We start from the raw sequence: 16232 nt of genomic DNA, 5'->3' as shown, positions 1-16232 counted from the left end.
TATATTTTTATTTAATAATGAAAATATGAGTAATATAACTGCTAAAATCTACAGGAATATTTTATCAAGAAGAAATAGTCTTCGATATCCATTATAATAAATGAGCATGTTTAATTTTTAAGAAATAAACTCTTAAGTGTCAGTACATGTACGAATCAGGCAGTAGGTGAAACATGGTATGAAAAAACATCATTTTGATATTGTAATTTGATTATTTGCAGCATCAGAATCAAACAGACAAGATTTTCCCTATCATGCTGGATCTTTAAGTTACAATTTCATTGATCGAAATACACTGAAACTGAACATTTCAAGGGGAGATAATTCTGTCAAAAACCTCATTTTTCTAAGATTCTATTGAAAAAATTCTGAGCAAATCTAATGATGCAGAGATTATATAGTGGTCTTTTTAGGTAGAGAAAGCATCCTTGATATTTTATTGTCAAATCGGTGGGGTTTTGACATGCATGTTTCTGATTTTTTTCCCATTTTGCCTGATTCTGACAAACACTTACACTTAATTATATTATGATTGTAATGTACATTGTTTGTATATAGAATAATCTTGTGTCTTTCAACAGCCTCTTATAAATCTTCTTAGATCGGTGCATATAATGCTAATATGCATTATTTGTTCTATGTAGATTTTAAAAATAAATCGAGAATGAATTTGGTGATTATGTAAAAGAGACAACAACCCAACCGGGATGGAAAATGCCAGCTCAAAGCCACAAATGGACATAGATGGAACCTAAAAAAAGATTTTTTTGTATCCACTAACCCCCCCCCCCACTGTGATTCTCTGAACCCGCCACTGCATGGATCGTCAATACGTATGTTAGTATATAGTGAGACTTATAGTAAAACTTATAGTAAAATACTGAGTCTGAATCCAAATATTGTCAACTCGTATAGATCAATTTTCCAGTGATATGTACAAATCAATCATAGTATATAAGTTTTTATTTACCTGAAAAATCGAAAGAGGCTGGTAATATGGCAGCTCTAGGTGAACTTGGTATGTATTCAACTCCAACAATCCTTGCGTTTGCATGCATGACTAGCAGACTATTTTCTGACTTGGTAGCGTCCTTATGGAACAACAGAATTAAAACCCTTGCTATCGAATGTATAAAATCTCAAATTCATACCTGAATTGTGCTTCTAAAGATAAAATTTTATTTTCAAAATAAAAAAATCGATCATTTTAGGAAAGTCAGTGCACATTTCCAAAAAAAACAAATCGTTTCCTTTAAGCTAAACGGAAAAGCTTAAGTGCAATTAAAAAACTGTTAATTGCAACAATTAAGTTTAAACATACAGGAAATTGTCATCATGAACTCATGGATCGTTACGGTGTATCCATGTGCACCATGAAAACTGATTTGTCTTTCGTGCCATGGTTTTCCTTTTCTTTTCGTCTTCCTGGGATTTGACTTTTTATGACCAACTCAACGGGTGTTTCTAGAAAAGCAGAGCGCTTACACTACCGGTGCACTTGGTCCATGCTCCTAGTTTTAGTGGAGTCCAAGTTGCTCATTTACTTTTCTTATTTTTGTATGTATTATTTTACTCACTTTATGTTCTTTGTTGTGTATGTCTGTTTCCCTTTTCTGTTCTTTGTCCCTGGGTTGCATTCTTTAGATTTCTGCTAGAATCTTGGTTCCCTTGATTTCTCTTTAACAGAAGGGCAATTATGAAAACAGAGTGATTATTACAAACATCAATTACACCAGACCACAAATAGACATCATCCCTGAGAAAATTACTAAACCACCGCCTAAGCAAAATTTTACTGTGATTTGTCATCTCCTTGAAAAATCATACTAAATATGTAAAAATTGAGATCATGCAGAATACAACTGAACTGCCAGTATTCAGTATTCGGCATATTTTTCGTTCAGATGGATGTCTCCTGTGGTGTCAAATAATAGAACGCTCTATGTCAAGAATACAAAGAAAGAAACATGAAGACTTTTGATAAGTCTTGCATTGAAAGGACAGAGAAAAATGCGTGGTGTTTACCAATACTCAGATATTCTATCAAACTTTTTTACTTTTTTGTCACGTTCTGGTCATATTTTTGGCAAGGAAATGGTGCCCACACTCAAGAACGATTTCATTTTTAATGAATACATTCATTATCATATAGTTTACCATAAGTGAAAATATAAAGTTGTTACTGAGGTGTGGACATAGTTTTCTGGATGTAAATACAATGTATGTTGATAATTCTAGGCAAATTTCAATAGCTTAATGCGCCTACACCTTCGTGTTTAAAATTTGCCCCCCTCCCCCCCCCCAAAAAAAAAATATGAGTAAATAATAGTAGCCTGGAACTCCCTTTCTTTATTCAATTCTCTTGATCAGAACCACTGCCCCCTTTTTTAAATAGCCGGCGGATTCACCCCTTCATGAAATATTTGTCGACGGTATTCAGCATTTCTCTTCTTTTTTTCCTTTCGTTATTGGACTTTTTAGTTTATTTCGAAGGTATGGAAACGCATATGGTACACCCCTTGAAAGGATACTTTGTGGCAAATAAGTCAGAATAATAAGTTCTGTTGTGCGTTACAAGCTGGAGTCTTAAATTATCGTGACTTTTTGAGATAAAATTGTCATTTATGTCGACAAAATACCCAAATTATCACGACTTTTCGAGATAATTTTTCACGACATTTACTTATCACGATGACAGAAATAGACTTCCATACTTTACACTTACTGAAAACCTTTTTGTGATCTCTGTACGTATTTACTATTTATATAGGGGTTATACGACGGTGGTTATGGCAAGCCAAAGTGAAAAAAATGAGTGTTTTTAACATTAAATAATGATTTTTTTAATATTATAAATTTATTTTTTAATATTATAAATTATTTTTTTAATATTACAGTCAAATTTCATTTCTAATATTAAAAAAGCATTTGAGTTTCTTATATCAAAAAACGATTTTTTTATATTAGAAATTTGATTTTTTTTCTAATATTAGAAAATGGAAATATTATATTCAATTACATTTTTTTCAATATTAGAAAGTCATTTTGTAATCTTAAAAAAATGTGACTGATTTTTCAATATTGGAAGGTGATTTTTTAATATTAGAAATTCTTTTTCTGATATTACAAATTCAATTTGTAACATTACTAAATGTGTGATAACTTTGTAATATTAGAAAATGAATTTTTAATATTACAAAATGAATTTCTAATATTACAAGATATTTTCTAATATTAAAAAAAATGATTTTGTTATATTAAAACTTTATTTTCCAATATTACAAAATATTGATTTTTGTCCACTTTGGCTTGCCATAGGTGGGGGTTTTCATTTCTTAAACTACATAAGCATCAAATGTCTTCATATAGACACATTTGTAGACAACTTGTTTGGTTTTCAACAACCAAGGATTTTTAGTCCACTATAAAAATCCTTGCGACACGGAACGACTGGTTTATTCGAGTAAAGGCTTTGGAAAAAAAACAACAGGTATTGATAGCTGTTTTTTTAATTGGATTGTTATTAATTCAATCCAGGGATCAAGCCCAACTAATTAGCATATTTTCAGTTTTGAGGAAATTTAAAGTTTGTTTATTGACGTACTGGATGACATCGAATTTTAGGGTATTGCCTTTTTGCGCCAATCGGATAAAAAATGTAGTTTTATTGCACCATTTTTTTATTGATAAATAGATCTAGATCATTCAAGTAAAAATATTTGTTCAACTCCATTGCACTGACCAATGCGTGTTAAAAAACTTGAACCACAAACCATGCTGCTTGATGTAATGAATGGAGCACTAGATCATATGAATGTTCATATGCTAGAAAGACCAATAGTTCGCACAGCATATAAACGTAAGGCTACGGATCAGATTTCGGAGAGACCGTCCAAAATTACAGATTTTTTTGTCGTAGTGTATGAATATTGGGGTGTGAAGCTAACTTGAAATTTCTTGTATCATGCTTGCTATCGGTCAAATCTGGTGATCGGAAATTTTGAATTAAGTTTCAAGTTCAATAATAGTTTCACTATATGGTATATCATTTCCGATTTATAGTAATTGTACGCTATTTTTTTAACATGCAAAAATGCTTTAAATAAAGGGATCGAACATTTTTAACATAACAATTTTAATTGGGTTACCAAGGAGTATGTGTCTATGCTGATACGATATTAGCTTGGTAACAGGGCAGGTAGTAACAGGATGGACAGTTTTGTTTCTTGAATGATGTTTTGCGAGACAACTGCATATAATCAGCAACTTTTTGTTTTATTCGTCCATTTTCTTGCATTTTTAAGATTCATTTAATTTTGTGTTCAAGCTTAATCTTGACATTTATATTTACATTTAATATTTATTATACTTTAAAAGCAACTAGGAGGATCTTGTCCTGAATGGCGAGGATCGTATTATAAACGCTGGATATATTAGAACACGTCACACACACATGCACACACACGTATACTTTTAGAAGCTATACCGAAATTAAGACATGCTTTAACAATAAGTATTCAAACTTTATAAATACTGATATAAACATTTGTAAGCTATAGTATGATCAACTGCAAATTAACTGTCATTGTTCGGTAATTTTACAGACCGTAGTCGTAGTCAGGTTTTCCCTGACTGTATGACATAAAAAAGTTGAAATGTGCCTTGTCATCAACCATTGTCTCTTGAACAGCTGGGACATTTCTCATCCGGGCAACCCACTGATTTAAATATGGAAATTTGTCTTCCGGAAGCATCTCAATACCCATTCCAATAAATGGACTCATCCTTTCGTACCATGGCCAGATATGGAAATCCAACATTGCAGGTTTTTCACCTGCAATAGATATCGTATTTAACCAAAAACATTAGCCTGCTTCATAAAGGTCATTTTCGACAACCACACCAAAAACAAGAAGTCAGTTGTTAGCAACATATACTCTCTCATATTTGTCTTGGACCTGATGTTCTGGCAGGCGCCTCTAAATTTGACCTTTAATTCTATCAACATCCCAATCTGGAAACGGCAATCTCCGAAACAGAGGTCGATCCTTGTATCTCCTACCGTGTATCAATTAAACAGGGACAAAGGAACTATACAGCCTCTGTTTTGAAGATCGCAAGAGCAGATGAAAACCCCTCTCTCGAGATTTTGTTGGTTTGATTTGGAGCCGATGGAAAGGCTGATAGAATTGCAGCGACCCATGAGCAAGTAACTCAAAGAATTCCAGGAAAAAATCTACGTTTCCCCTGTTTCATTTGTGTTTGTTACCAACATTTTCTATTATTTGATTAATTTCAATTTGTTTAATAAAGGAAGTAGGAGAAACGTAAAATTTTCCCGGGAAGTTTATCGCCGCCATTTTTAAAGTTATCTGCTCATGAGTGCAAAGGATTTCGGGGTCACTGATCGAGGTATCCTGCCGTTTGGCTGGAATGCGAATTGAGAGTATGCCTAAAGAGAAAAGGAGAAAGACTGAATTGGCACAAACCATAGAATCAGCAGGGAATGGGATTTACATGATTAAATTGACAGAACAATCTGATCTTTAGTTTCACAGGGACATTTATCACAAAACTAGCAGAATGTCGTAGAATTCAGATAAAACATATTTTTAGTACCTTTTTATAAGATACTCATTAATTTTCTTTTGCTAAAAAGTTGATTTTTGGGAATATTTTTAAGAGGGTGGGACGGGGGCTAGTCCACCTTGGTGGTAAAATCGTGTCTAGCAAGGAATGCCAACAATTGATGTATAGAAGTTAGAGACTACATAATTAATTAAATGTCAATATAGAAATAATTGAATTCATGGTTGCAATATTATTTATAAACGTTTTTCTGTGCTTTTCGGACTCCCTTGAAGGTGAATAAAAATCTTAAAAATCTCACCTCCGAAGTATGCACCTCTTTCACATATAGTCTTTTCAAAAATTTCTAAATTTTTGAATAAATCAGCAAATTCCTTTTCTCCTTCGTCTTTAGACTTGAGGCAATTATAAAAAGTATTAACTACCTGCAAATGCAATTTTCGTATTACTAGACATACATTAAATATGCATGCTAGTTTATTTAAATATAATAATTTACTTTTGTTACTTTGTATGCATTATTTAGATTATTTAATGCTCTTGTTGTGTTTATCTGTTTTTATGTCTGGTCTTACTCCCTGGATTACATTCTTTTGAATTCCGCTAGAATCCTTTATCCCTTGATTATCTTTCTAAAGTACCGATTTTAGCTTTTTTTCAAACCGATTTAAACGTTTTCTTCGTAAAAAAATCGTCCGTAATGGTAACGCTAGAACGCGGTTTGTTTGCAGTTTCGTTGGAAGTTTCGGAGGTAGTAATTAAAAGTGTTATAATTTAGGATCAATTTATCAACATTGGCGGATCCAGTGGGATTCCGGTGTTCTGTCCCTTTTACATGTTGTTTTTGAAAATATTTGAATTTCGTGCATTTTGGTGCAAAATACTTGACATATAACGGCCTGGAAAAATCTCTAGACCAGCGCCCAACGGTAATTAATACCATATTACCATAGCATCATACTTCGGATGATGTTAGATTTATACTCATTGTAAGCCACTATCAAATGGTGAGCCATTTTCAGATACAGCATAAAACATGGGAAGGTATTATGTGATATCCAACATTTTATTCGACAGGTGTGTAACCGTCCGTCTGTTGAGGACTATAAAACACATATGTATTTCAATTTTTCGCAAAATATCGCATATATATTGTTTTCGAGTGACGCTGTTTTGAACATCTTGTCATCCACCCACCCCTTTCCAAATTTTAAATTCTGGATGTGAACCGACGTGCAGGGAAGCCTTCCCTGCGGTAGCACGACAGAGCATATGGCTCGACCAAGGAAGCTTCCTAATAATAACCAAATTTTAGCATTTTTAAAATAGATAACATTCAATTCAAAGCACAATTGCATTCGTAGTTTAAGAAACACGTTGTTCTGATCATATTTTAGCCGATCAATGTTTTTTTCTTACCACAACAAACTATGGACATGTAGGTTTGAATTTCAGCACCTTTCCATTTCAAATAATTAATGATATTTTCATATGTCTTTAAGTACGTACTTTTGCATGCATTTCACAAAGGATCTTGTCTCTTGCATTTCTGTAGGGGTCTGATGGGGTGAGTTTTTCCTCTGGATATACATCATCTAGATAATCATTACAGATGGCCGACTCGTACACTATTTTATCATCTTGTTCTAGAACAGGAACCAGTCCTAATGGATTTTTCTCAAGGAACCAGTCGGGTTTGTTCTTTGTATCAACATTAATTGTTTCAAATCTAAAAAGAAAATCAAGGTTTGATTCAAGGAATGAACACATGATAGAAGGCCGGAAAGGAAGCATAGAGATAAAAAGTGTCCTGGTCCTATAAATACACCCTCCAAAAGTAAGCGACTTTCTATATTTGACTTTTGAAGTATTTAGTCACTTACGGTAATAACATATCGTTACAATAGCAGCTGAGTCATAATGCTGTTGACGATGATGATTGTGGGTTTTCAACGACCTTGAATACCAATACATGTCTCTGACGGTCGATGTTAGTGATCAGTAGAACCAACTGTTGTTGGTAGCGGAACCCAGCCTTCGGGATACCTGACCGAAGAACGCAGTCGGAGTATAAAGTAAAAGCAAAATATGACGTGTAAATTTCCCTAAAATAATAATAATAATAAATAAATAAATAAATAAATAAGAACAAATATAGATAAAGCCTTTTCGAAGCTACAAGAACTTATAAGCTACAAATTGTACCTAAAAGGCCTACTCGAGATTACTCAACTTTCAAAGACGCATACGTTAGTGTTACCGTTAAATATTCCAGAACTTGTTTAGGAAAAGCAACAATGATAAGCCCGCCCACATCAACAACAAACAACAAACAACAAACAACAAACAAACAAACAACAAACATGAAACTATTAAAATGTTTTCACTCACTTAATTTTCTTATGTGCGAGGACTAGTCTTGTACGTTGGGCAAAAGGGCAAAACCTCATGCTGTATAAGCGCAGTTTGCCCTTTTCAAGCGGAGGCAACTCAGATCCTAAAAGCGAGAAGAAAACATCGTTAATTAAACAAATGTGTATACATATGATATGAGTCCTTTTATTTTAGCTCATACTCAAGATGATATAATTTTTAACAAAATTAATGGACATTTAATTTTGCAAATTCTTCAAATTTTTTCAAAACATTTTATATGAAAACAGCAACTTTATTAATGAAAACTTTTGAAACTTTTTAACACTATTGAAAATAAAACTGCAGTGGATCAGAAATTTAAAAAAATCGAAGAAAAACACATTGTTCAAAATCTGTCCTACCTTTTGAGTGAGATTTAAGAGACATTTCCAATATTTTACTTCACTATTATTTTGCTTTTCAAAGTACTGGTATTTATAAAGGTCGTCGTTCTACATTGTGACCTAGATAAACTTATTATTTGTATAAATATCGTCACCGAGAAAGGAACGAAATGTAGACCGTCACTGAAAACATATTTTCCGATTAAGTCTGATCTGATATCGATTGTTCTGTTGACATAGGTACACGGGGAGGCAATGTTGGTGTGGTACCCGTCAATTTTCCCGCTCAATTTCAATAATGTTGTTTTATCATACATATACATATATGCACGTACCTATGTAATACCTCCGATATTCTTTTATTTACGATAGGTTTACTTCATTATCATTGTAAATACAAACCAAATTAATTAGCATATTTAATTTGCAGTAAAAGTTGTTTATGGATTTGTTTATTTGCGTAAATAGCATAGAATTAAATTTGATATATTAAAAACACCTATGAATTAGACCTAATTATCTGCATTTAAATTTTAAAGGGGTATGCCAGTAGGACTATTTCCCTGCCGTAGTGAAAGATAATTTCAGATGCTAACGGGTTTTACAAATCTGAAGGTTTTGGCGACTGTTATACCAATTCTAATCTTCGATCTAAATTAATAAAAATGAACCACAGCAAAGTAGTTACAGGATTCAGAAACGAGACTTTCTTATATCAATCATGAATAATTATTGTAACATGAATCTTCTTTTTTCCTTTGATCTTTTTATGGAATAACATAGAGACGACAAGCATGTACCAAAATGTATGCTCTAAATTGAAGCAACCAAATAATATTGCATGAAAGGTCACATGGGCCTATATAATGCAATGAGGAAACAGCCATGAAATAACCAAAACACTAAAACCAATATTGCATGGGTAAGCTCCGCCTCTTTGGGAAAAGATTACGCCTACAAAAAAGCACACATACAAATGTCAATTTTATTAGGTTTCATATAATAAAATACAAATCTTTAAATCTCTGCACGTTTTCTTTGCCAGACAGAGAACAAAAAATAGAATGTCTACTCATTAATTTAAAGATAGAACCGAAAAAATACACATTTCTCTACTTTTGAAACATATTAGCAAAAAAAAAAACAACCCCCAAGTTGAACATAATGTATCGAAATGAAATTTTGCTCAAATACAGAGCTAAAAGTTAGTGAAAGTTGAAGTTGCAATTTGAAAATTGAACTACCCCTTTAGTATTTGTAACGTCTTTAAGGATTTCTGGTGTGGTCCGTTGACGTTTTATCGGTGGGATGGCCAACACGCTCGAATTTTCACTAGTCGCTTCAACGCTAGCATTTTCCTCGAAAATGGGCGCCACTGCAATTTCGGTGGAATCTTGAGGCGGATTAAGGACATTTGAAACCTTTTTCTGAATTGTTTCAATCTGGTAGAGAGAATGCGTCTGCCATACTGCCTACTGTGCGGGTTATTAGATTTTCCCGCCAAATGTTATTTTTTTCTGCACGGACTGTCATGAGCGTGTCATTCATGTTACAAATCATTTATAGCAACGCCTTCCTCGTTAGCCAAATAAACTTCTCACGCTGCGCGTTCGAAAGTTTATTTGTCTAACTCGGAATACTATGCTATAAATATAACTTATATCACTGATATATAGCATAGCTCAAGGAAGTAGACTAGCTGCCCTATTGCTCATAACGTGCATTTGGTGAGTTAGGTACGAAGTGACGAGGTTGATATTTAAGGCTCTAAGTATTCACTCAGGTCATAAGCAATTTTCAAAATTATTATAAAGAAGTAACTGTGTAATTTAGGTGGTTAGTTTGCCCTGTATCAAAAAGTTTTGAAACTTGGTAAACATTCCAACGTTATACTCATCCGACATCTCATCTGATCAAAACGGGAGTAGATTTGAAGTCGGTTAATTCGGAAGTTGACATGTCGAGGTATGTTGTCTCCTGAGCGCTTGATGCAATGGACAGAAGAATAAGAAGTGGCTAGCGGATTCTATTTTCTATTGCTAGCTGGTTTTGGTATTTATTTTGGGTAAATTTGCAATTTTGCATACACGTATATGTCTCACAAAGCCCAGTAATGTGAACGGTAGGGTCCAAAAAACTTAGGCTGCACTTCTGTTCCAACATTGAGTCATAGTTACCCTCTTCCTCACCATGCATCGATAAGTCCGCCACTAAGAAATATGGAATATCAGAGGCGTAGCTAGGCCTGTTTTAGTTGTACGCTAAATTACGGCGAGGGGTCTTGTGGGGGGATCGCTCAAGGCCCCAGTGAGTTCGGCAAGGCAAAACCCTGAGGGAAACTCCTGAATTGTAACGATTTTGGAACCAGTTTTTCGGAGCCTATACCACGTTCATGGTATGCATATGTGATAAATTTTGGGATATGGAAAAGTACAAAATTTCCGGAATTGATGGTTTTGATATCGCGAATTACTTTATGGTGTATATTGGAGTATCATTATGTATTAAAAAGGATTTGTCATTGCATAAAACCTTTATTTCATCTTTAAAATGTGTGTTTTTATTTTTTTTACTTTTTCCGAAAGTACGCAACTGCGTATTTGCGTATAGGCAGCTACGCCCTTGAATATGATTCAGTACACGGGTATTTCTCACATATTTTTTTAATTATTCAAAGAAAACCATGTATGAAGAAAGATAGCTTCGATTTTTTTTATTAATAGTACCCGATACCGTCAAACGAAGAGATTTTCTGGTCAGAATTGTGGCAGTGAAAAACGTAGTCATTCTGGGGTCAATCGTCACATGACTTGCAGATTGGCGTCGCCATTTTGTCGACTTTGCTTTTCGGCTGTAAACTGTATTGCAGTGTTTAGATGTGTGGGTTTTTGTACGCACGGTATAAATACTTTGTACCCGCAACATATAGTGTGCGGAAAATATTATTACATGCACTTGCGCAAAAATATATTATATGCCCTAAAAACATTATACTAGTAAAGTAATTTGTGCGCGCAAAATAATTCTTCGCATTTCCCTATCAGTGCCTATATATGACATCCAAATCATACGATTACTGCTTCGTTGATATAACTAGTATAGGCTCTAAAGAGCCTGAATCGCTCAACTCACCGGAGAATTTGAAATCTTGTGGTCATATCATTTGATCATAAAACAAAAGGTTAAGAAAGTTCCCAACATCATTCCTGTCATCCACTAAACCAGCCCACCTGAGCCACGTACACGTAAATGCAGAGATAAGCCAAATTGTGTTTCACCATAAGGTTTCAATGGTTAACTCAGAGTGTCCTCTGAGCCACACAAATAGTGGATCGGTAGTAAAGGGCTTTGAGGTCATTTAACATATCAAGTTTCAGAACATTGGCACATGTTGTCTCAGAGGAGTTGATTTTTGAAAATTGGAAGCAGAAATAGCCTCTGGCTGCCATATTGTTTATTTTATTAACCACATGTTAAGGTTGTCCCTTTCATTATTTTTGCCAAGTATGGTAGCCATTAGCTATTAAAGTAAAAGCTGAGATATTGGCCCAAATGTGTTTCCTCATGAGGTTTCAATGGCAACTTAGAGTGGCTGCAGACGCCTGCTGAGCAACCTGAGCCACACAAAGCGTGGATCGTTAGTAGAGGGTATTACGACCAATAAACCTATCAAGTTCCTGTGGTTTCAGAGGAGTTGATCTTTGAAAATTGGCTAATTAGAACTTAGGTAGCTTCTGGCAGCCATCTTGTTGGATCAAATAGAACCATAAGTATATATTATGTGAAAGAATCATTTCAGCCAAGTCTGACTAAAATTGGTCCAACTGGCTTTTCATGTAGTTTAGCAAAATGTGAAAAATTCAAATAAGGAGGATGCATGGACAGAAAGTGATGACATCAGGTCAGTGGTACCACCGATCCAGGTGAGCTAAAATGTTGAAACAATGAAATTGTCGTGGTATAAAAATATTACTTTCTCTGTGTCATCTTCCGTTAAAGCAAACAACTGTTTGCCAGTGGGTTATTATACGTACACTCGGCATATCAGTAAATAATCCATGATCTCCTACATGTCAATGGATGCTCTTATGTACACACTGGGTCAGTTTGATAACACTTGTGATAAGAACATTTTATTTTCAAAATAGTTACAGTAATGCTAAATAATATAAAAACAAAAAATATGAGCAAAGCTCAGTAACTTAGTGTCCCAACTCCCATTCTCTTGTACAGAGTTATCGGTCATTTCTCTCCTCACTTAATATCCTTTCTCGAAGGGAGAGAAAGGACCGATAACTCTGTGGAAAAATGTCACTCTCCCCGTCTATTCCTCTAGTCCAATATCATAATTAGTTTTTTCTCTAAGGGAGAGAAAGGACCGATAACTCTGTGGAAAAATGTCACTCTCCCCGTCTATTCCTCTAGTCCAATATCATAATTAGTTTTCCCGCTCCTGAAGGATTTCATAAAGTCCAAATGCACTTTTGTGTCAAACATGGTTTCTTTAACAGCTGGTAATGTTTGCAATCTAGAAATCCAAGCATTAAGTTTTGGGAATTTATCCTGCGGCAGGATATCGATGTTCATTCCTGTCCTGACGGCATCAATCCGCTCATAGTGGGGGTACATCAGATAATCTATCATTCTAACGGTCTCGCCTATAAAGTAACAGAATAGAATAAAATAATTTAAAAACTGAAATTAAAACAAGAACATATTAACCTTCGTCATTATGTTCCGACCTCGAAATGGTCCATTTTGATGTGACGATTGATTGGAAATAGTGAATAATAAAAATATGACCACGCCAAAATTTAAAGAGCGCCCGGAATTAGTTCAATCTTCAAGAATTCTCAACACGAGTAATTATTATTGTGGTTATTCACGGTATCAGATTGATTGCCCGTTTTACATTATACACTATTTCAACGTTTTTTTTCTCAATTGTTTACATTCGTGTTGTGACGTTTACCAAATCATTTCACATGCGAGTTATCGAAATTTATTAGATACTTCGCATTTATTTGACCATAATTAGCAAACATAAATTACTTAAACATGTTTCTTACATTCAACATAATCTACACCAAACTAGCAAAATAATAACTTCAACTAGGAGCAATGGCGAGGCTTCTTTATAGTACACTTGTATCTTTAATTTAAACGCTTTACACTGCGCTTTCTAGCGGTTCAAAGACTTTTAGTCATATCTAAGGATTTTTAAAGTATTTAGTCTACTATAAAAATCCTTGTCTCATCTAATAAGTAAAATGTCTTAAGGTGGTAGACCTAGGGTAAGGAACACTACTCTTACAAATCATTGGAACGTTTGTATTTACCATTTCACACCAATCTCATGTAAGCATCAAAGTAACATTGATTGATTTAAATCTGTCTCAAAGGAAAACATAAAAGGCTTAAGAACAATTGAAAATGATACAAACATTTCACAGATTTCAAGGGTTATGTCCCTTACCCTAGGTCTACCTCCTTAAGGAATTATTTCGATTTGAGGTTAAACACAATATGAGACCAACAGTTTGGAATTAACTTTTCACAAGCATTTCCCAGCCAAAGATGGTAAAATACAAATAAAGTATCTTTTTCTACATATCTCGTTTCTCCTACCTCCGAAAAATTCTCCCCTTTCTGTTAGTTCCTTTTCGAGGATAGTTGCAGCCTTGAATGCGGCCTCAAGTGCGGCTTGTTTATCCTCTTCCGTTGCACTTCTGGCCGCCTTATAGTATGAAGTTATGAACTGAAACAGACATTCGAAAAGTATTTTTATTACGGACTCCTACATGTACCGTTTTACATCATTTTTTTTTAATCATTTTTTCACTGCAGCTCGGGTCATACCAAATTTATCACTTCAAAACGATCATAATACACATGAAAATATCAAGACACATATTGCTTCCAAAGTCGCGGGGGATCGTATGCAGCAATTATTTATACATACTTTGCTATTGTATTCCATTAGCATTTTGTCCCTCGCTCGCCTGTATGGATCTGTTGGCGTGACCCTATCCTGGGGATAAAGATCGTCGATATATTCGTTACAAACACTTGATTCATACACCACCTTTCCATCCTGTTCCAGCACTGGAACAAGACCGAGGGGATTCTTTTCTAGGAACCATTCGGGTTTATCGGCTAGATTTATGTTGACTGTTTCATAGCTGTAAAAAAAAAAAAGAATACTTTGCACTTAAAAAAATACGATTTGTTATTAAAAAAAACTTTTTCCTAGGAGTTCTACATATTTTCGATAGAAATATTGCCAGAACTGCTCTGAAGAAGTGACGTATTATATTAAGAGATACAAAGACGTGATTTTCTCCAATGCAAATAAATAGAATAGTGAACCCTAAAACACACCAATGATAAAAAAAAAACAAAGACGACAAGTTCAGTCTTGGCTTCAAAATAGGTTTAACTGACTACTTTAAAGTTTTTTTGTTTACATCTAAACTATGAAGAAAAGTCACGAGAATATGTGAACTATACGTCCGCGAGTAGAGTAGAAATTTCCTCGCGGAAGTATATATTGGGCGAACGCAAAGGCAGTTAAGACGAAAAGGTTTCGAAGTAAAATTGGAATTATCGAAGTTTTGGACGTTCCTATAACAGTATTAATGTCATGATTACGACAAAATTATTTCGTAGTACTATTAATTTTTACTCCTTTGTTTGAACTATTTCTCTTCGCGCTGTTGGAAGGTAGCTACTGATGCTCGAAGGTTTCGTCGACTTTCCGAAATAAATTTTCTTGGAATTTGGTCACCAAGGATGACAGGTCGGACATAGTAATAGGGTCCACCCACTCCTATAAGTAGTACTTACGGGATCTTTTTGTGGGCCAAGATGATTCTCGTCCGCTGAGCATAAGGACATAATCTCATGCTGTAGAGTCGCAATTTGCCAGCTTCCAATGGTGGAAAGGAAGACCCTGAACAACAAACAACAATGCAAAACGTATTAGTAATGTAAAAAAAAAAGCATGATAATAGTTTTAAGGTTGTATTCATAATCAATCCAGCAAACAAACAATGAGGATGGCAACAGCGAAAATGTTTTATTTTATTTATTTCGTGTAAAAATTTTGGCAAACCTGTGCAAATGATAGCCTGGATCCAGATGGCGTTCTCAGGGTTGGACTCTCCCTTTATTTTTAGGAAAATTGTGTTAATTTAGGCAAAATTAAGAAAATGAATGCCTAGATTTTTTTGAAAACATTTATTAATTTTGTGCAAAATTTGGACAAAATTAAACGAATGATAGCCTTGACCACCTCCTTTTATATAAATTTCTGGATAGGAGTCCTTCCTTTAAAAAAATCTTAATCCGTCCCGTATTCATTAGGGGTTATGCAAAATCCCGGTCAAAATATGCAACACACATTTTCAGTTTTCAAAAGTTTTGAAACAATCAGTTGCTATCTTCACTGAAATTACTAGTAAAGCATTAGAAAAAATATGATTTCATCTGCTCTTAACTTATAAATATATTTAAACTATATAAATACACGTACGTATGTTTTACTCCAACTAGGGTAGTAGTATCTTGATTGTAGCCGTAATAATAAAATAATATGCAAATGCGGAGCAAAACATGCTTGTTTGGCCAGCCCAATGCTTGGCGTTACTACAAACGGTTGACAATGGCCACTTTCCAGCAAAGCGGGTATGTAAACAAAAACAGAAATACACAAAATTTGATTTACCTTTTTTGTATGCCTTTTGTGTCATCTTAGATAAAAAATCAGAGTTATGTTGTGGTCTTTATGCCTATGGTTTTATATTCGACCCTTGTACCCTAATTAGTCCTAAATTATGACTTCATTACACATCAGTTTAAACGAAATCAATATCTACACTGTAT

General features: G+C 34.3%; 2 protein-coding genes across 2 annotated transcripts; both read right to left on the bottom strand.

The window, feature by feature from the left end:
- Nucleotides 1-3491: 3491 nt before the first annotated feature.
- On the bottom strand, nucleotides 3492-8528 carry LOC148617174 (glutathione S-transferase omega-1-like). Its single transcript, XM_088584611.1, has 5 exons — nucleotides 8367-8528; nucleotides 7981-8086; nucleotides 7099-7318; nucleotides 5891-6014; nucleotides 3492-4834 (listed from the first exon to the last, which is right to left on the bottom strand). Exons 1-5 carry the CDS (start codon nucleotides 8389-8391, stop codon nucleotides 4599-4601), a joined length of 711 nt encoding a protein of 236 aa, XP_088440737.1. The 5' UTR covers nucleotides 8392-8528; the 3' UTR covers nucleotides 3492-4598.
- Nucleotides 8529-12465: 3937 nt separating this feature from the next.
- Nucleotides 12466-16232, bottom strand: LOC148617173 (glutathione S-transferase omega-1-like). Its single transcript, XM_088584610.1, has 5 exons — nucleotides 16075-16232; nucleotides 15195-15300; nucleotides 14311-14530; nucleotides 13977-14106; nucleotides 12466-13006 (listed from the first exon to the last, which is right to left on the bottom strand). Exons 1-5 carry the CDS (start codon nucleotides 16097-16099, stop codon nucleotides 12762-12764), a joined length of 726 nt encoding a protein of 241 aa, XP_088440736.1. The 5' UTR covers nucleotides 16100-16232; the 3' UTR covers nucleotides 12466-12761.

This window comes from Perna viridis, chromosome 5 (genome assembly GCF_037379345.1).
Source record: "Perna viridis isolate PV_CMFRI_1.1 ecotype Kerala chromosome 5, ASM3737934v1, whole genome shotgun sequence".
NCBI lineage: Eukaryota > Metazoa > Mollusca > Bivalvia > Mytilida > Mytilidae > Perna > Perna viridis.
This window is presented reverse-complemented; position numbering and strand designations above follow the sequence as displayed.

Bases quoted from the DNA above. Each gene is read 5' to 3' on its own strand.
- LOC148617174 (XM_088584611.1), bottom strand. From the start codon at position 8,391: ATGTCTCTTAAATCTCACTCAAAAG. The intron at 8,087-8,366 runs GTAGGACAGATT...TCTCGCTTTTAG, and splicing joins TCTTAAATCTCACTCAAAAG to GATCTGAGTTGCCTCCGCTT. The intron at 6,015-7,098 runs GTACGTACTTAA...TTGCATTTGCAG, and splicing joins TTTGTGAAATGCATGCAAAA to GTAGTTAATACTTTTTATAA.
- LOC148617173 (XM_088584610.1), bottom strand. From the start codon at position 16,099: ATGACACAAAAGGCATACAAAAAAG. The intron at 15,301-16,074 runs GTAAATCAAATT...TTTGTTGTTCAG, and splicing joins ACAAAAGGCATACAAAAAAG to GGTCTTCCTTTCCACCATTG. The intron at 13,007-13,976 runs GTAGGAGAAACG...GTTACTTTATAG, and splicing joins AAGGGGAGAATTTTTCGGAG to GCGAGACCGTTAGAATGATA.